A 20,888-nucleotide genomic window follows, 5' to 3' on the forward strand; every position below is an offset into this window, starting at 1 on the left:
TTGGTCGTGCCGCCTAACATAAATTTGTATTTATATATATATTTTTTTAACATATTTAAATATTTTTAAAACATAAAAAATATATCAATAAATTAAAAATTACTTTTTTAATTATTAAGTAAAAAAAATTTAAAAAATTTAAATACAGGAGCGGTCAAAGTGAGGACAATCTGAGGCAACTTACTAATATTTTCCTTAAACTAATCCATATTTGAAAGTTTACAGCCATTTGAATATTGACATCACGCCCTTTTTTTTTTTTGTTCCTTCGCGTGGCATAAATTAAGGATTCTCTGCTCCAAAGTTCCTCACACATTTCCAAAAATGTCGAGCACTTGGCCAATTCTTCAACGTTTATCCCTGATCATGATCACCTTCTTCCTGCAGCAGTTCTTTACTAATACCTCCCATGGCGATGTTGGCACTGCCGCCCGGTATTCTCCCCCTTACTCACGTAAGTGTATATATAATCAAAGCCTTCTGATCTTCAACAAAGCTACAAAACCTCCATAACTCTGCATATATATATAACTGATCAAAGCCTTCTTCTGATCATCTTCAATTTCCCGATGAATTTGATATATATAGCGACGGCATGTTATGGCAGCGACCCATCGCAGCTCCCGTCGAGCAATTTGTTTGCGGCTGCTGGTGACGGAATCTGGGATAATGGGGCATCGTGTGGGAGGCAGTACTTGGTGCGGTGCATCAGTGCCTCACAACCGGGAACGTGTGTTCAAGGCCAGACTATCCAGATTAGGATCATTGATTCTGTTGGCTCAGCGCCTTCTTTGCCTTCTTCTAATGGCACCACCATGGTTTTGTCCACGACTGCTTTCCAGACCATTGCAAATGCATCTGTCGTCGCCTTTATCAATATCGAATTTCAACAGTAACTTCTCTTTCTCCTTCTTCGTCTTCTTCTTTCACCTTCTTCAGTGCCGGCTCTTCAGGCCACTTAGGCAATTGCCTAAGGCCCTAATGAAAGAAGCCCTTAAAAAAATATATAAAATATAATTATATATATATATATATCTAATAAAAAAATTTTAATTAACTCAATAAGAAAGAGAATATAAATAAGATCAAATAGATATTATATCATTATTATTTTTTAAAAGTATCACATATAATAATTATTTTACCTATTCTCTTTCTAAGAATACACTTATCTTTTTTCATTATTAGTTTAATATATAATTAATGTGAAAATTATAAATAGCAAGTTTTAATTTTTTAATGTTCATAAAAGGTTTTGGTATAGTCCTTTGAAGAGGCAATGGCCCACTTTTTTTCAAATGTGTAATTGTTTATAGAACTTTATTGACAATAAAGATTATAATTGTGTCTAAGAGTTTAAAGTACTTGTAAAACTACATTTAATAAAATTCTCTCTAAATCAAAAATTTCCTAATAAAGATTAAGTCAGGTATTAATTGAAAATGTGGTATAAAATCTTAATTAATAATTTTACTTTACAAAATTATAGGAATTATTTTTAAATAAAAATATAATATAAAAATAAAAATAAATTTATTTAATTTTACCCTTAAAAAAAAATATAGTTCAAAATTTTAGCCTTAGACCCCGGAACATATTGAGCCGGCCCTGACCTTCTTAATGCTAATCTCTCTCTTAAATTTTGTCATTTCAATCGTATCGATACACCGCATATTTTTTAAGTTATTTCTTGCATCAACTACTTACATGCATGAAAACATCCTTTATATATGAACATCATTTAGAATGATAAAATTAAGAAGGAAAAACAAAATTTCTTTGCCGAGTTTTTCTTAAAATCTAAACAGTAGATCTTTTATTTTTTGGAATTGATTTTGAAAGAGTACTGTAAATTATATTCTGTGTAGGGTATGATATGGAAACTGGGCAGGGTTGAATATTTGTGTCGACTGATCAGCTGTCACGGAACGCATGCACAAGTAGACGACACAGAATTAATAAGAAATCAAATGCATGGGATTAATGTAATTATATGTACATTTGGATAGAGTATGCAGGTCATGTCTAGTAGCTTTTGTTTGGTCTGCATGATTCATCGATTGAACAATTAATATGTAAATAAATACTAATTTTCTTTGTCAATGTCTAACCTCTCATTGTTGTGAAACTTTCTTGCGTAAATTTGGATTTTGGAAACTTTCTAAGCTGTCCCAAACCTATACGCAACAACCTCAATTCATATGAGATGAAACATTTCTTATATCCAAATGGGCTCGAGTCATATAAGTATGGTGTCCATTAGTCATATGAGTATGGGGTTCGAACTTTACTCCTTTGTTGCTTTAAGTTTGTAAGTATAGTTCATGAGTTTTGTAAGGGATTAGTTTTAAAATTAGTTTTGATTTCAAGTACCTTGTTCACAAGCATTTATAAGGCAACCTATGAGTCGTATGAGTGGTTGTTGATTATTAATTTCCTAGGAAAATTATGAAAATACTCTCTTGGAGAGCTCTTTATCCCCTATAATCTTGATTCTTTGTAGTGCACACAAGAGTTGTATACTCTTTCTGTAACAGATTTCGTTTCTGCAATATCGCTGCATTTTTTGCATCGGATTTGATTTGTACGCCGCATCACTTGATAACCGCGTTCTGACCAACATCTCCACCCAAGATCTCAACGTAATAGTTCGTAGAAAAAGAGAGACGAGTCCACGTATAGATGAACAAGAAGTACTACAAACACCCATTAGGTCGAGGGACTTTGCTATTAGATTCTTCAGTTTCAACATAACCAACGAAGATAAGATGATCACCATCTCTTATAGCCTCAATGTCATCAATTTCAGCACCATTTTTGCTTAGGACTTTACTCGGCCAGACCCCAAATTTCTTAGCACCAATCTCAAGCAACTCCCCAAAACTCCTTGGAAGTAGCACAAGCTTTCCCCCAGCTTCTCCCTTTTCCGGACAACTAACTGTCACTCTAGCTGGATCATCTCTGCAGTTCTTAGCACTTACCATCGGGTTAACAGAGAATTGACAATCCTCCCCAGCATGGGCAGCAGATATTATGCCAAATAGTGAGTTGTGGAACTTGTTAGTCCTGCGCCTTGGACGGGACTGGGACTGGGACTGGATCCATGGTCCATCTGTTGTAGTCTGGAGGGAGCCCTCCAGGGATAAAGGACGGATTGTTGGCTCACTTGTGAACCTCCCAACGAAACGAGCACGATTCTGCTTCTCAGGAACCGCAATGACAGAATGATTTCTAGGCTCTTTAGCAGATTGGAAAAGGATTTTAATGTCTTCGTGTCCTTGCTGGTCAGCTAGAGCCCTCGGGGTCCAACCTTCAGAGTCTGGCTTGTCAATATCAGCACCATAATCTAAAAGGAATTTGACTATTTCAGTGTTGGCTTCACTAACTGCAACATGAAGAGCTGTGGTACCCGTTCCGTTTGCCCTAGGATGTGTGACTTCTCCTCCATAACGGATAATTTGCTTGAGCAGGGTCAAGTTGTTTTGCTCAGCAGCAATGCATGCAAATTGACCAATGTCTCCGCAGTGTAAATTTGCACAACTGTCTAGGAGTAGCTTGATCACCGGTTCATGACCACCCAGAACTGCTTCCCATAGTGGCACACTCCCATCTGAGTCTGCATCATGCAAAAAATTTTATTCATCACTTTATACTACTTAAGAGTCACTAACCCACGCCTGGTAATGACCTTGATTCCACAAACCCAATGAAATGAAAGAAATTGCATTCTTAAAAAGGGTGTTTGGTGTTTGGTTTAATAGAAGTCATAAAAGTCCATCCATACATTGAGTTTTCTTTCTTGGTATTATAATAAAAGGGTTCAGTTGGCAATAACTTGCACACTGGCATTATAAAAGTCAGCATGTAACTTCCTTAGTTACCCAAACAATTAGAAAATTTTGGTTACCAAGTTCAAGTGACAAATAAATTGCACCTGGCAATCCAAAAGTCAAATGTCACTCCATTATTTACCTAAACTACTAGGCAAATTGGTTAGTTTGAAGTATTAAAATTTCCGACAAAAATAATGCTCCCAAGGGGCAAAAGGATTACAGCATTACTAAAAATGAATGATAAAGATTCCTGATTTGGATTGACTTCAGTAAGATATCAGTAGACATTCAAAATGGTGAAAAAACAGACTTGTAGAAGATCCTTCTTTGGAAATTTAATAAAGATTCTTTTACTTATAACATAAGAATCAATTATATGGACACTTAACTATATTTTAGTTCTACTAACTGTTTTCTATATTTCTCAAAAATTGTTTTGATCACATTTACAAACTTCTTCATTGTTTTGTGGAATTCCTTTTTGGTTCCTTTTACAAATTTCGGTAGTTTTTCATAACATATGTAGGATAGATAACATATTTTTTTAAGAACAGAGAAAGGATTGAAAAAGAACACAAGCAGTTACGACAAGAGCACGTAGTTAAATACAATTGACCAAGTGAATGGGCATGGTGTTGGGCTAGAAGGTACCTCTACTGTTAGGATCAGCTCCATAATCAAGTAGTAGAAGCACACAATTCTCATTTCCTCTGGAAGCTGCTATATGCTGATTTTATATAAACAGGGGAAGGAATTTGGAAATAAATTATTAGCATTCATGTTTTAAGAAGAGAAAAAAATCAGAAGCAGAAGCATGTCACGCACCAGAGCTGTCCTTCCATTGTTGTCTGATTCATTTGGATCAAGGCCCCGTTTCAACAACTGATGCAACAACAAGCCATCTCCCCTTTGAACTGCAAAGCATAGACTAAGAGGTAGGTCCATTCTTCCACGAGTTAGAATGTTCTCTGTCTCCACCAAAACTTCTGACATTATTGGGTCGTTTAGGTCTTTCAAATGCTGCCCACCAAGAAAAAAGGCATGTGGGTCTGACATTAGTTTTTTTCTAATACATATTCCACAAAAGTAACGTCCTCAAAGTGTGATCAAAGACTCAGAGAAAAGGAAAGTATCATAAGGACAACTTAGAAAATTCTAATCAAAATAGGAAGAGGGTTTCCTCTTGATGAGGAATGATGATGTTAGTTTTAGTTTATAGACCTGAAGGAGATTATTCATGATTATGGTCCCATCTCCAACATTTGACTGGACGATATTTAAGAATGAGGTACGGTTCAGCCGTAGTAGCTGGCTCAGCCTTTTGGTCCGCACTGTAAATAGCTGTGGTCTATAACAAAGTACCCCAATCTCTCCACAGACATCACCAGTTTTTGCCTCTCCAACAATCTGCAACCATTTGCTATGATGTCAGTCAGCATAAAGTATATCAAGGACACAGTACTAACATATGTTTGGACCCCAGATGCATCCGTCCAAAGTTGAAGTAGTATTTGAGAGATCACACTTGCCTGATCCCCATTTTTATGGTCAATTAGATCCTGTGGAGTAATGAAACCATCAGATGCCATTATTTGCTAAATTTAATAATATTGAAAAAAAAAATGTCGTATTTCAATGGAAGAAAAATAATACTCCATATTATAGCTCTATTCAACTTCACTTAGAGAAAAAAAAAACTTTTGGATTTCAAGATTTGAAGAAATAAATAAATTGAATAATTACCACAGCCCCGGTGACAAGTACATAGAAGTCTGTCGGTGCTTCATTCTGCAAGATCACATCTTCCTTGGGAGGAAAATACTCAGCTTTCATCTCTGAGACCTTCAAAATTTAGAGGGAAAAGTAACATGTTAGCATTTACCAAACAGTTGGGGTCAGGAATTCACTTCATAGAAGCTTTAGAGGATTAGAAAATGAGCCAGATTTTACCAGCTGAAAAAGCAAGTCATTTGAAACCCCTTGAAACAAATACACCTTATCCATAAGATTGTAGAAAAGATAATGAGAAATGCTTGAGTGGATGGCTTTAGGAAGGGAATCAAGAGTCTCTTGCTGCTGGAGCCCCTCTGAGTCTGTTCTGAACTTCAAACATAAATGCGCAAGCATTTGATCTTGCAAGCGTACAGGCAGTTGGTTCCTCTGTGCGAAACTTGAGGCTGCTTGAATGGTATCCCTCTGGAGATCAAATTAAAAAGAAAAGGGAAAGGGTATTAGTAATGACTAAGGAAATTAGCAAGTTTTAAAACAAAATTCCATATCTGGCTTTTTATATGTATGTCAGAGTATCAATGAATACAATTTACTCACAAATTTTCTGGTCCGACTGGTCCCATGGACAACCAAGTTTGTCATATTTCCGATCAAATATGCTGTCAACCCAAGGTTGAAAAGCATAAAGAAGATGTCAAATATCATCTCACTTGTATTCACAGGATGCAAATCACCATAGCCAACAGTCGTTAGAGTAGTGATGGACCAGTAGATCGAAGTCACGTAGCGGATCCACAAGCTCTGTTGAAGGAAGTTATTCATGGATGCTCCAATCCACGTCCTCCTGGGGTCATGATAACGTGCTGCCAGAAAATAATAGAAACATCCAGCACAGTGAACCGCAAAAAGGGTAACCTGGTAAGGAAATCCAAATCCTGATAAGATAGTGTTCAGTAGGAGAGAAACCCTTTTCTTTAACCCCAATAATTCTAGAGTTATAATGAACTTACACAAATAAGTTTTGCACATCGCACCCAAAAGTAGTTGTAGTTCTTATCTTTTTCCAATCTGTATTGAGAGAAAAGAAATCCCTAGTTAGGACCGAACAACCAAAGCAGAAACTCCTTTTCATATTGCTTTCAGTGGATGGAAGTACAGTTAATAAAATGAAAATCCTCTTCACCTGGAAAACAAGACACTAACTCTTCGGAGACGCCAAAGGCGAAGCATGTTGAATAAGCCATATGACCTGATAGGTGAAGGAGTGATCTTCTGAGCAAGCTCTGAAGGGATTGTGGATATGACATCAAAGACCAACCAGGATCTTGTATATTTCCATGCTATCTTCTTTGGATCATCGACTAGTAGGTAGGATGCTTTGTCCAGGTACGCTACAAAGAACGTGACAATGATATCCAAAGCAAAGAATCCATTGACCACGTTATCACTAATGGAGAGAGGTTCCTTTGATTTTTCAAGGAATCCAAATTCAAATGGCGATACCCAAGCGGTATAGACGACCAGTACAACAAGAAAATTCTCCCATATCCTGCAACAACCAATTTAATCTGAGCTAATCTAAGCAAAAATATGTCAATTTTAAGTAGATGACGAGAGTCTGATAAAACTCCTCCGAGTTATTGTATGGTTATGGATCACAATGCTAGTGGAATTCAATCGATAAGTAAATAGTGAAGATCATAGATCTTTATGCAGAAATGGATCGGCTCTGTACATGACAAATTTGCCCAATTCGAAATTTAGTTCCTTTAAATTGGAATTGAAATTATTCTTTCTCTACACGAGGCTAGGTAAGTAAAAGAATCTACATATAAGCATTACAAATAGAGGAAGACAAGCCAAAGACAGACGGTACAAAAGATACAGACTCTTTCCATTGGGCGCAACCAGAGAAAGAACCTCCAAGTAGGAGCAGCTCCGGTCTGACTTGTGACGAGAAAACAATATAGACAAAGGAAAATCAATGGGCAAATCAAAATAAAGTGTGGCTTACAAAAACTAAAAATCCAGAAAGATAAGCACAAGAATCATTCTGATAGAGAGAGCTGGAAGGAAAAATTTAAAAAAAAAAAAAAAAACAACAACAACAACAAAGTAATGCTCTTAGTTACAAACAAAGTATACCAATATTCAATTGTTATCTTTTCCAAATTCTCATTATTAAAAAATGCATAAATAAGCGAATTATAGCAGTTCAGTCAGTACAGCCAGCATTAAATAAATTAATTTTTAAGGAAGAGAACAAAATAGGAAACCAGAATTTCAACAAATCCAGCGTCAACCCCGAAACAGGAATGCAAAAATACAATATAATCATTCACAACACAGAAAAAACAATGATGCACATAAACCAACACTCCATAATAATGGAGGCCAGAGTATGAAATATGAAAATTTAAACAAAATAGAAACCAGCCCAGAAAACGAAAACACGAAGAAAAGAAATCGTTTCGGACCTGTAACGGCCATCATATGGCGATATAATGAAACTCCTGAGCTTGACTGTGCGAGTACTTCTTGCTCCGAGAGACGGCAGAATACCCGTAGAGAGACTGTAATGGCTACCATCCCTTGAAAACTGTTCAATCTCTTCTTGGCCGCACATCGAAACCCGAAAGACCCCTCTACTTATGGAAGCCTCCATTGCCGACCATAGAGAGAACACACGCCTCTGTTTATCGGCGAGGACGTTCCCAATAACCAGTTATAATCTGTCAGTGTCTACGCCCTCTCGGACTCTTTCCCGCAATAACTTCTAGTTTATTTTCTAACTTTAATTTATATACATACAGAGTAACGCTGGATAGATTGATTGTTCATGCCGGGTGCACTTCTTTAGTTTAAAAAAAGAGAAAATATATCCTAGAAATTTAGGAAAATTCCCAGAGACGACCAGATGAATTTATTTTTAAATAAATCTTAGATATTACTTTTAATTAAATTTGGTTAAATATGGTAAATATAGAAACGATAATGTTAGGCTGGTAAGGTTAGATCATTAGGTGATTAATTTATTTGTATTTTCGAGAGAGTGATGTATTGTATGACTCATAATTATATTTATAAAAGAAATTATAATATCAATATTTATTTATTTATTTTAGCTGGTGTGACAAGCTTCCATATCAACGATACGTCTGACATGTCAATAAACACACTTGTTGTAAATAGATTTATACTTTTCAAAATATTGTTATATTTTTGCAAAAGTTCATAAGATTAATAAAAAAAGATACAGAATAAAATATGGGTAATGATACCCTGCAACCGGTTCACTGCTCTTTTACTATTTATATTATATTTTTTATTTTTTATTTTTTATCATTTTTTTAAAATATTTTTTTAACATTCTTAATCATTAAAAAAATTTAAAATATATATAATTTTATTAATAGTAACTTTCTTAACTATTAAGTAAAATAAAAAATTAATAAAAAAATCAAATAAAAAAATAATAGCAAATGAGCAGCAGGAGAGAGGCAATCCTATCATTTTCTATAAAAAATTGATAGAAACCATGGTTTTTATAAACTGTGTATGTTGTTTGAAGTTTTCTCTTTAGCATTTTTATTCATAAACAAATAAAAAATTATTTTTCGTTTTTCCAAGCAATAAAATAATTCCTAACTTTTATATACAGAATTTAAAAGTGGAAAATTAAAATTAAAAACCAACAAATAGAAAGAAAACCAAATAGTTGCAAAAACTGACATTTAGGTTCAGAATTTCCATATCAATACAATTATAAAACTAGTGTAATGAGAAAGATTGCCAATGGTATTTTTTTTTTTTTTGGTCTATTTAAGGAAATTAAATTTCTAGGATGACTTGAATCCATATTATCTCTCTACAAGGAAACACAAATCTCAGTCAAAAGGGGGTTGAAAGAGATTCAAGGAATGTTTGGAAAAAATTTTCATTTGGTCCCATTTCATTTTCTTCTTAAACATCATTCAAATACAAAAATTTTTAAACTAAACATTACATTTTTTCTAAATTTTCAAATAAAAAACAAAAACCACTTCAACATTTTTAAATCTCAAAACAAAAATTATATTCTAATAATATTTTAATTTTATAATATCTTTTATTCAACTTTTTCTCTCTCCTTTTCTCAAAGCTCAATAACTCAAACTATCTCACTACTATTCACAAATCATTTTACATTCACAAAATTCTTATATCATCTAATTCTCCAAACATCTCTAATTTTTACCTCACTTAAATATTTCCATATAGAGTAATCTAGATCACCCATTCAAATGCTCCATAAGAGTAATATTAGTATTTCTAAAGTTTTGGGATTGTAATCCTCGACATTCTACTAGATTCTTGTTTCAAGACTTGGAAGTTACTCTATCGATAGGAGGTTAATGGGATTGAAAAGAATCACATGACTCCATTTACAGTTTTTACACAACTATGTTTAAATGAGGGACATTTTATAAAGGGTAGTACTAATGTGCCACACAGCTTTGACCGTTGGACGCCCACTAATACAAATTTTACTTTTTTTTTCTTTACATTTTTTTAACTATTTAAATATTTTTAAAAAATAAAAAAAATACATCAATACACTAACAATTACTTTCTTAATCAATAAGTAAAATAAAAAATTAAATACATCAGAAGTCAAAATAAGAGGACAAAATGAGGCAGCATAGCAGAATTATTCTTTTATAAAATATCGTATAAAAGTAACATTATTTTATAAGAAGAGAAATTATACTTGCAGTCATGGAATATGCATTTCTCGTGTACTTTCTTTGAAAAAAATGGATAAATCGAGGATTCACATGAAAAAATTATTTTTTTAATAGTGATCTCCACTTTTTTCCAAAGGGAATACGCGAGAGAAAATGAGAGATAAAAATATAGTTTAAGTTAAATATTTATGGGATTTTAGAAAATGAGAGAGAAAAAATTGAATAAAAAAATTATAAAATTATAATATTGTTATAATATAATTTTTGCATATTATTTTTGTTTTGAGATTCAATTTTTTTTTTTTTTTTTGAATTTGGAGAAAATTGTAATGATTATATGAAAAAATTGAAAATTTAAATTTGAAAAGTGTTTATATTTAAATGGTGTTTGAATGTTAAGATGGAATGAGATGGGTTGAAATCATCTCAACATTCAAACAGGGCCTTAAATAAATTAATTCAATGAGACAAACAAGGCCTAAACCTTTTGTTGTTAAATATAAACAAAATGATAAAATTTACTTACTCCCGCAAGTTTAAGTTTTTAGATCAAGAAAAGGTAATTTGTCCTAAATTTAAACCCTGACTTCAATCCGCACGGGAAGGTCGAGAATAATGATTTAACTGATATAAATGTTGTGTTCTACGTAATGATTAAATTAAAGGGCATGTACGTAACAATGTGCCTTATAGCTAGGTTGATGAATATGTTGATTTTTTTTTTTACATCTTCAATTATGTTTTATTGTATTCCTTTTGAATTATTATTATATAAAAGATGTGTTTTATGTAAAGAAATATTATTATGTACATATTCGCCTCCTCAAAAATAGATTCTTAACTCCATCAGCCATTATAATCCTGTCTTTCAAAGAAAGTGATTCATGGTTTTATAATATTTCACGAGTTTGACACCATAAGAAATAATAATATCGAGAGACAAGTTCTACGATCATAAATTTTTTTTATAAAAGTAAATATACAAACTGATATGACTTCATATATATGATACGTCATATCTATTTGACAATAAATATAATCAATTGAGACAACCTAGATTCGGAGAAATATAAACACAACGTGTAGAAGCTATATATATTGTTGTTAATAGTTATAAATACTCTAGTGTAATATATCATATGACTTAAATATATCTATAAGTGAGATAATTGTGTGACTTAAATTGAAAGCGAAATAAACATGATGTATGAACTCTTTAACATCTACTAGGAGTCTAAAATTCATTTATTGTATTTGTATTCATCATATATATATATTTAAACCTCTTACAGACTCGAATCCTAAAACTTAGCAAGAGAGAAAAATACAATATTTATAATTACGTACTCTAGCAAGTTTTAGCAAGACATTGTTATTGAATATTCAATAAATATTGTAAGATGTATTTTAATATATTTATCACTCTTCAACTCTTTGCCTTATAATTCATATAAAAACTCTACATAAGATCTAAATCTATATCTATCTCTCTATCTAAATCTTAAATTTTGAAGAAATAAATGCAAGAGGGATTAGTCTTCCTCTCTGCACTGCATGTCAAGGTTACATTTGAATGTTGAGGTGATCTCAAATGATCTATAAATAATAATAAAAATAATAAATAATTTATAAATAATAATAAACGCACAAGAAATTCAACCAACTGCCCTAGTGTTGACTTTTGAGAGCAATAACTTAGTTATAATGCTCCCCATTATGGCATTAAAAAGATTATTCCATTGGGAATGTGGGGGTGGCATTTATCTTTTACTGAAGTTTCGCTGCAAGGTTTTTGTATGTTAAATTGAGTTGAGTTGATAAAATATTATTAGAATATTATTTTTTAATATTATTATTATTTTAAAATTTAAAAAATTTAAATTATTTATTATATTTTGTGTTAGGATTTGAAAAAGTTATAATAATGAGTTAATGAGTTGAGAGAGATTTAGTAACCAAACGAAGTAAATGCTTTCAAATAGAATTATTTTATTTTTATATTTTTAAAAAACTTATATTTCTTAGATTTCAAAACATGATTATTGATCCTTATTTCTTAGGTTTCAAAGCACTTCTCTTTCTGAAAAAGTGGTAAACTCATGAACTATTTTTTAACATTTCTTTTATTTCTAACACAAAATAAGTGATAGGAAATATAGGAAGGATGCTGCTATGTCCACCGAAAAAGGTTACCGAGTCTTTCTTTCGTTAGTGCAGTTTGCAATTTATTATTTTTATTTTTGCTTTTTTTTATGATTTTTTAAATCCTTTTAAATATTTGTTTTAAAAAAAATCACAAATTTATTAAAAAATATTTCATTAACCATTAAATAATAAAAAAAAACACAATTCGGTAGAAATTCTCGGTACACAAGCTTTATATATATATATATATATATATATATATATATATAGAGGAAAGCTGGAAAGGAGTACTAATTTACATTACAACTCATCTATCTGCGCTCAAAATTATTAGATATATAATTGGAGCTTCCACTTATTATGTCATAAGAAATTAAGAAAAGTAATCATTTGGGGGCGTTTCATTAACTATGGGTGAATATCTTTATAATTTGCCTGTTGTACGTCCAAAAAGAAAAGTAACCGCTTCAAGGATTTCAATTGGTGGAACGATATATATAATATATATTGTTAGTCAAATCTCAAGTGAATTGATGAATTAATGGTTGAGAGATTGATAGCTCTACACTTTTTGGATTTATCAGATCTTCGTAAGTTAATTATTACGAGTAATTCACCTATAATTAAATGTGTAAATATCGCTTAATCGTTTTAAAAAAGAGTATAATTTATTATTAAAAAATTAATTTTTTTATGCAAATCTCATATTTTATTTTATTTTTTTCAAAACGATTACGCAACGATTATACAATTTATGATTGTAAATATTTTTTCTTATTATTATATATGTTTTCAAATTCAGACATTAATGATCCTATTATCAACCTCTTATATTCAAGATTTGTGGGGTTTGGCATTCTTTCATTTAAGTTAGTGCAAGTCATGACTTAAAATTCCTTGTTTCATTTTTTTTCAGCATGACTCTAAAGTCTAAACGGATAACCCTTTCATTTAATTGGGTTAAAAGCTTGGATTTATTTCCCACATAAATCCACAATTAATGTATTCAATCTTCATACGCAATCGGAAAATAAAACCAGTAATTATGTGGGAACATTGTATGGAACAAAACCAATAATACGCAATCGAAATGATACATATATAGGAGTAATGCTATATACAGTTGTGAAATGTACAAACGTCGTGCAGTCTCGTTAAAAAAGAGTGGGATCTACTATTAAAAAATTAATTTTTTTTTTTTCATGTGGGTCTCATATTTATTTACTTTTTTCAAAGCGACTGCACGACGCTTGCACACTCACGACTGCAAGTATCATTTCTCCATATATAGGGAGACCATAAAACCGAATCCCACTAAGTCTGATAAATCAATCCTAGTAGCCGTCAGAATATATCGCAACTACAAAATATATAAATACAAAATTCAAATTCATCTATTCTTAACAAGGACTCAATCACATATCGGATGATGAGGGAAGTCAATGACCTCCAGCGTGATATTTGCCCACGATATTTGCCCACTACATTAATGTCCCCGATATATTATTAACTCACGTGGACAAAAGAATCAAACCGAAGGACAAGTCCAACCAAAAGAGAATTATTTATCTTATATAAATAATGAACGATATACATAGCAAAAGGACTTTTTTTTTTTTTTTGAATGGAGCATACTCATCTCATTAAGAAATCGAAGTTACAAATGTGACTTATTGATACAAGAAATTTCAATACACAGAAAATCCAGTAATAAGCCAACTAACTCAACAGATCTGTAGCTTCCCCACACACAAATACATTTGCGATAGACATTGTCTTAACTTCTAATCAAACTTTCTCGAACCCGAGAAAGCGCTCTGTAAAAACAGAACTTAAAGGTCCTCTCTATCCTCTCAGGGAAGAAGAGTACGGAACACTGCTATGGACATCAAATCCAAAGCCTATTCCTATTTTATTATAACTAAAACTAACAAACTACTATAAAAAAAACTACAATAACAACTACAAGACCACAAGCTCTGATGAGACCTCAGACGACACGCCCACCGCAAACATCGTCATTTCGAGCTCTGGTGGAGCGAGCACCCAGCGTACATACAGACCACAACAGCCCAGCCGTATAACCATCGGCCGTAGCATCGCCCAACACTCTCGAAAGCCTTGCCCCGGATTACGTCCGATCTAAAGGTCCAAACCTCACTCGGGTCAACAAAAGCAATACCAACATAAGAAAACAAGACAAGCTACAAAAAACTGAAACAGACAACAACATAGAAACGAAACAAAAGACAGTACAAAAAAACAAAACGGATGAACAGTACACATTTGGTCGGCAATATTTCGTGCAGGACTGTTCACGCTGGGAGGAAAGCCGACGGTCAGACTTGGAAGACCTGGAGGCAGTGGTTCCACAGCAACCGAGCGTGGTGTCGGTAGAGGGTTCCTCGGTGGCGCGTGAGGGCCACGCGCCAACGCTGTCCGGATTTTCGTCCCGCACGTGCGGTCTACGCGCCACTTCGATGGACACCGGATTTGGAGGTTTTGAAGATCGGCGGCTGGGCTTTACACCGATGGGGCGCGTGTAGAGAACTGGTGGCCGGAAAGGCTCGAACGACGATCCTCCCTTATTCGGCCTAAAAACACAAAGAAAAATAAAAACACTACACAGAAATTAAAAACTAGACAGAGAAGAGGGAGAGGGCAAGGGGAAGGGGCGAGGAGCCGAAGCTCCCACCCCCTTTCAGCAGATCTTGAGGTTTTGGACGATTAAGGGAGTTTTTCGTTCGGAGCTAGAGAGAAAACAGACAGAGTACTGCCCCACATAGCAAAAGGACTTGAGACTTGAGTAACAAATTTATGAAGCAAATTATACATTCCAAGATTATTGACTTAGGCATCAAAGGTGTCCCACACCGCACCGAGCCTCCCTTATCTTATTGTTGCAAGTTGTTATAGGTCATTTGTAGGAATACGAAACACATTCCAAAGATATCGAATAAAATGTACAAAACATCACTTATATGTAACACATTGGTAGCTCGTTGACTTGGCATTTTGTAACAATGAATGTAAAGTGGAAAAATAAGATCATGAGAATGCACATACTTATGCATCCCTACATCCTAAGACATTTTTTTACAATTTGGAAAGACTTTGTGGATCACACTATATATGGAGTTGGGTGCTCACGACTTTGAAAAATGTATCCATGTCTCTCAAATTGTAGAAGTACTTGGGTCAAAAGAATATTGTGGAAGTAATGAGATTAGGCTGAAATCCATAAATCCTTCATAAGAGAGGAAGCAAAACTAGTAAACTAGGTCATTGAGTTTTATCGCTCCTACACTTTCTAGCTCTTAATTAAGCCAAAAGGAAGCTAGTTTTGGGTAAAAGAGCAATTTTTATGAAATGTTTAAATACTAAAATAGACCATGAATTTTATTTTTGCCTCTAAAATAGATTAGTAGCTAAGTTTTTATTTTGAATTTTTATACGTACTTTTAACTTTGATCAAATAAATCATTCCGTCACTATTTTGTTAGTCAATTATAAGAAGTGTCAGGTCAACATTAATAAGTATTTGATACATGTAAATCATATTTTAAAAATTAAAAATATACAGAAATAACAAAGAAAAAAAAAACAAAAAAAAATGTTATTTAAAGATTAAAAAATTCTTAAAAAATTTCAATTTAAAATAAATATCATTTGTAGGATCTAATTTCAATTTAAACTTCTAAAAATATTTAAGAAAATTTTTGAAAGTTAGTATGAATTTAAGATTATAATAGAACATCAGCCTCATTTAGTTACACAGATGAGATGAGATAAAATTTAAAAGTTAAATAAAATATTATTAGAATATTATTTTTTAACATTATTTTTGTTTTGGGATTTAAAAAAATTGAATTGTTTATTATATTTTACATAAAAATTTGGATAAATTATAATAATTATATAAAATAAGATGAGACATCTCCCAAGCCAAACGAGGCCAGCTAAGAATTTTCAATAAAAAAAAATTCTAAAAAGCCTTTTTAGTTGTCAAAAAATGACTTTCTCTAGACGAAACACCATTCATAAGAAAACATAGTTATTCATTTTAAACTGAAGTTCTTTTTCATAAGTTTTTTCTTTTATATTTAAATAACTTTTTTATATTAGTTCTGTGTTTTTTTTTTTTTTTTTTTCTAAAATATAATGAGCACATGACATATACTTTTTAATGCTGATCCGATAGTTTTAATACTAGTTGACAAACAAAATAGTAACGAAATAATTAATGTGATCAAAGTTGAAAATATATGGAGTAAAAAGTTCAAGATTAAGAGTAGGGTCTAATCTATTTTAGAAGCAATCCCCATGAACTATTTTAGTATTTAATCATTTTATAAAATTAATTGGTAAAAGGTGGAAACATGAAATTATAAAGAGTAATAATACAAATACAATCTCTAGTTTTACAACTATTTTTAGAACTATATTTTAAATGGAGATGATTATATAAAATTTAATAGTCAAATTAAAAAACTTTTGTATTCTTCATTAAGTTACAATAACACATTAATTGGTTCTAAATAGTTGTATGATTAATATAATTCTACCTTCGAAATATGTGATTTTCATTACAAGTTGTTGATTTTCTAAAGAACACTTTCTTAAATTTGGAAGCAAAATACAATCAATGGCCTGTTTGGGATTGTGTTTGGGGTTGTATAAAGTGCTTAAATAGCTTCAAAAGCTCTTTAATGATAAAATTAAGTTGTTTGATTACTATAATCTAAAATACTTTTAAGGAAAAACATCATTTTTTCAAACGTGATTTTTCAAATAATGCAAAACGTAATTTCAATTTTAAAAAAGATTGCCAATGAATGAAAATATCCATACAACTTTAAGATAATTTCAATTTTGCTCTTTAATCTTATCACATGCACGACACTAACTCAAATGACATAAAATGTCATTTCTACATAAATAATTAAAAAACACTTTTTATATTGTTTCTAAATTATAAATGTAACATATTTAAAAGAGCTTTAAACGAATGGTTGTCAAATAGTAAATAACTTTTTATCTTATTAGTTATACTCTACAACTAAGTGTATGTTTGGGATTGCAATGGATAATTTAGCTTTTAGCTTAAGGCTTATAATTACATAACTTAAATAATAAACGCTATTATTAAAAAGTTATTTATTATTTAGGAATCATGTGTCTAAAGCTCTTTTAAATATGTTATATTTGTTTGGAAATAAATTTAAAAAATATTTTTGAGATAGAAATGAAATAAAAGGTCATTTGATTTTTTAAATATCATGATCATATCCGTGATAGAAATCAAATTTTATAATAAAAAGACAACGAAAATAATCTAATAGAATTTTCAGTAAGTATAAAGAAAAAAAAAATCCCTTCAAAAATGCATAAGTGAAATAGTAATATAATTATCCATAAGATAAAGATAAAGTTGTAATTATATAAAAATTATACGGCTATTTTCACCCATTGACAAATTTTTGAAAGCGTAACTATATTTCACATTAATATCCGGAAAAGTAAAGTTTGAGGAAAAGCATCAAATTGATTTTTTTTATCAAACATATATTTTAGCTTTTTTGATATTAAAAGTCTCCTTAAAAGCTATAAAATTAAAAGTTATATTACCCACCACAATCTTAAAGATGCGATTATTAACTTGTTTCTTTTTTTATTTTTATTTTTTCTTTTTTCTTTTTGAAGTAGGTGATCTCTTTATCGAGATATCTGGGTTCAACTGGGGAAGGTTTCCAAGTCTAATCGATCAGCTCTCCCTAATTACTAGTGTATCCCAAGTAATTAGCTACCAATAATTTCAAAGCTAATCAACCTCTAATCCCTCTAACCAAATTTATCATATTGTAACTCAAGTATGAATTAAATTTTCTTTCATAAATATTTTACTCATTGTTATTTTCTCGGATATATAAATAAAAAGTCAAATACCAGCCTTACTAGTTTTCGTATATCCAAACCATGGAATAAGACAGTCTACAATTCCTAGAATGGATTGAGATCATTCTCCAAAATTCTTATTCAAATTCAAGTATTAGATTTTGGAGAGATCAGACATAACTATGTATTGATCTTATAATATTTATTGCTAATTGTATAAATATTATTAAATATTATAAGATCATGAACATATATACTGTGTCTATGTTTATCTGAAATATATATATATATATTTAGATCCTAATTAATTCTCCGGAGGTCATGATATATGAAGACAAATCATACACAATAATTGAGCTCTAATTATATATGTTAATATAAAATCTTCCAAACAAGAAACTGCGTCATTCTTGACAACATTTGGGGTTCGATCTTCCTAGAAACTACGTACGAATATAATTAGACAGGGACAGGGAGACACTTAGCCACAGGATTCAAAAGTTAATTTCGTGGTTCTTGAAAGCTCCCTTTCAAAATAGTGCAAATTCATTAAGCAAGAAAAGAGCAAAAACGTGAAAGGGACTTGGTTGGATTCGCCCCATATTTGATTTGGTGGGGTCCAATATTTCTTGAAGGTGTATGAAGAATGACCAATGATATTCACATAATACATTTCATAACATATTTTACAATACATATTTTAAAGTTAATGTATTTTTGTAAAATGTTGTTATTTTATGAAGTATTTTACTAAAATATCCTTTATTTTAAAACATAATTATGTAATGTATTGCGAAAAGCGACGTGTCTTTATCATTTTTCTTAAAAAATAAATTTTGGTGATTAATTTATGAGTTTTGCTATATATCAACAACTATTCACCCCCACACCCTATATCCCTCACCTAACAGTTTTTTTTTTTTTTAGAATGTGGGGTGTGAGATAGCGAATAATAACTTATGAGTAGATTAATTCTTAATTTATTGTGTTCACGAAAGTTTTGGCTCGGTGTCTTATAAGCTTAAAGCTTTCATCATGGAAATTCAAAATTTCTATTATCAAATCGGTATATAAAATTTACATAATAAAATATCTATATGACATAATTTTATTTAAAAGATAAAATTTAAAATTTAAGTTTTATAAATCAAATCTTATTATTTAATTTATGTGAATTATGTGCTCTAAACACCAATTTAATAATAGAATAATTCTTTAGACTAAGAGTACATGCAATCTGCGTCATTGATTAAATGGAGCAAATAGACAACAAGATAATTTTAGTGAATAATTAAATAGATATTCACTTTTTAACAAAGCAAATAAAAAAAATTAATGGATATAAGCCAATAGTAATCAGATAGCACGGTATAAAACAAAACAACAGAAGCTCTAGTTTGTTTTACACTTGGTGCATGTTTACACTTGAACAGTAAGATAAGATAAAAATTTTGTGAATAGTAATAAGATAGTTTGTGAATAATAATGAGATAATTTGACTTCAATATTTTACAGAGTTTTAGGAAATGAGAGAAAAAAAAATTGAATAAAAAATAATATAAAATTAAAATATTATTAGTATATAATTTTTTTATATAATTTTTGTTTAGAAATTTAAAAAACTTGAATTTTTTTTTTTAAGTTTGAGAAAATTGTAATGATTAGTTTGAAAAGGTTGTAATACTCAGTTTGAAAGTATTTATGCTAATTTTGTGATGTTTGAAAAAGAGATGAGATGAAATTTTTGGGATGAATTTTTTTTTCCAAACAAACCTTAACTTGGAACTCCACAACATTGGTTATTTTGTTAATTTTCAAAAATAAGAAATAATTATATATATATATATATATATAATAATTCCACTTCCATTGTGTGGGGGGGTGGTTTTAATGCACAATCCACTCATCTCGAGGGAGGCTTCCACCTTGATCTTCTCCAAGGGTGCATGGGTGGCCTTCACTGCATGAACCAACTTCAAGCAATGCGTGTTTTGTGTTTTGGGTGTGCCGGCCACAACCCTCATCGCTCACTTTGCCAAGGAGAGTGGGTCCTATCCGCCATCAACCTCAAGTGCTCTTTTGCCCTATCAAGATTGATTTGACCATTTTCCACAAGAGGGTGGAGGGTAGAACTAAGACGCCCCCATAATCATATCATGGCGGCCATGATAATGGTGACAAAATGTGATTTTAACAATGTAAGCTAAATATAAATTAGGGCCTTAGGTGAGATATAAAATTTTTATTTAATCTTATTTTATCTCATCTTATTTTATTTTTAAATATAAATAAAATATAAAATATTTAAAATAATCATTATAATTTTTTTAAATTTTCAAATAAAAAATAATTTCAATTTTTTTAAATCTCTAAACAAAAATAATATTATAAAACTATTTTCTTATAATATTTTAACTTTATAATATTTTTTATTCATTTTTTTCTCTCTCCTATCCCAAAATCTAAAAAATACTCAACTCAAACTATCTCACTATTATTCATAAATTATCTTACTATTATTTACAAAATTCTCATCTCATCTCACTCTCCAAACCAG

At 31.2% G+C, this 20,888-nt stretch overlaps 2 protein-coding genes across 4 annotated transcripts; one reads left to right on the forward strand and one right to left on the reverse strand.

Moving 5' to 3' along the window:
• Positions 1 to 282: 282 nt before the first annotated feature.
• LOC109020690 (EG45-like domain containing protein) lies at positions 283 to 2,013 on the forward strand. Of its 2 annotated transcripts, XM_019003208.1 has the most exons (3): positions 283 to 454; positions 589 to 892; positions 1,869 to 2,013. In XM_019003208.1, exons 1-3 carry the CDS (start codon positions 325 to 327, stop codon positions 1,873 to 1,875), a joined length of 441 nt encoding a protein of 146 aa, XP_018858753.1. In that variant the 5' UTR covers positions 283 to 324; the 3' UTR covers positions 1,876 to 2,013. The 2 variants fall into 2 exon arrangements, with proteins under 2 accessions (XP_018858753.1, XP_018858754.1); XM_019003209.2 differs by lacking the exon at positions 1,869 to 2,013 and having other exon boundaries at positions 589 to 939.
• Positions 2,014 to 2,649: 636 nt separating this feature from the next.
• LOC109020689 (potassium channel AKT1-like) lies at positions 2,650 to 8,304 on the reverse strand. 2 transcript variants are annotated; one of them, XM_019003207.2, is made up of 11 exons: positions 8,042 to 8,304; positions 6,748 to 7,113; positions 6,575 to 6,632; positions 6,162 to 6,479; positions 5,784 to 6,029; positions 5,577 to 5,675; positions 5,363 to 5,392; positions 5,055 to 5,240; positions 4,659 to 4,853; positions 4,485 to 4,560; positions 2,650 to 3,616 (listed from the first exon to the last, which is right to left on the reverse strand). In XM_019003207.2, exons 1-11 carry the CDS (start codon positions 8,227 to 8,229, stop codon positions 2,697 to 2,699), a joined length of 2,682 nt encoding a protein of 893 aa, XP_018858752.1. In that variant the 5' UTR covers positions 8,230 to 8,304; the 3' UTR covers positions 2,650 to 2,696. The 2 variants fall into 2 exon arrangements, with proteins under 2 accessions (XP_018858752.1, XP_035550363.1); XM_035694470.1 differs by lacking the exon at positions 5,363 to 5,392.
• Between the last annotated feature and the right edge of the window lie 12,584 nt (positions 8,305 to 20,888).

This window comes from Juglans regia, chromosome 10 (genome assembly GCF_001411555.2).
Source record: "Juglans regia cultivar Chandler chromosome 10, Walnut 2.0, whole genome shotgun sequence".
NCBI classification, from domain to species: domain Eukaryota; kingdom Viridiplantae; phylum Streptophyta; class Magnoliopsida; order Fagales; family Juglandaceae; genus Juglans; species Juglans regia.

Coding starts and splice junctions, on each gene's coding strand:
- LOC109020690 (XM_019003208.1), top strand. CDS start 325: ATGTCGAGCACTTGGCCAATTCTTCAACGTTTATCCCTGATCATGATC. Junction 455..588: donor GTATTCTCCCCCTTACTCAC/GTAAGTGTATAT, acceptor TGATATATATAG/CGACGGCATGTTATGGCAGC.
- LOC109020689 (XM_019003207.2), bottom strand. CDS start 8,229: ATGGAGGCTTCCATAAGTAGAGGGGTCTTTCGGGTTTCGATGTGCGGC. Junction 6,633..6,747: donor GTTAGTGTCTTGTTTTCCAG/GTGAAGAGGATT, acceptor CTCTCAATACAG/ATTGGAAAAAGATAAGAACT. Junction 4,854..5,054: donor TCATGAATAATCTCCTTCAG/GTCTATAAACTA, acceptor CTTGGTGGGCAG/CATTTGAAAGACCTAAACGA.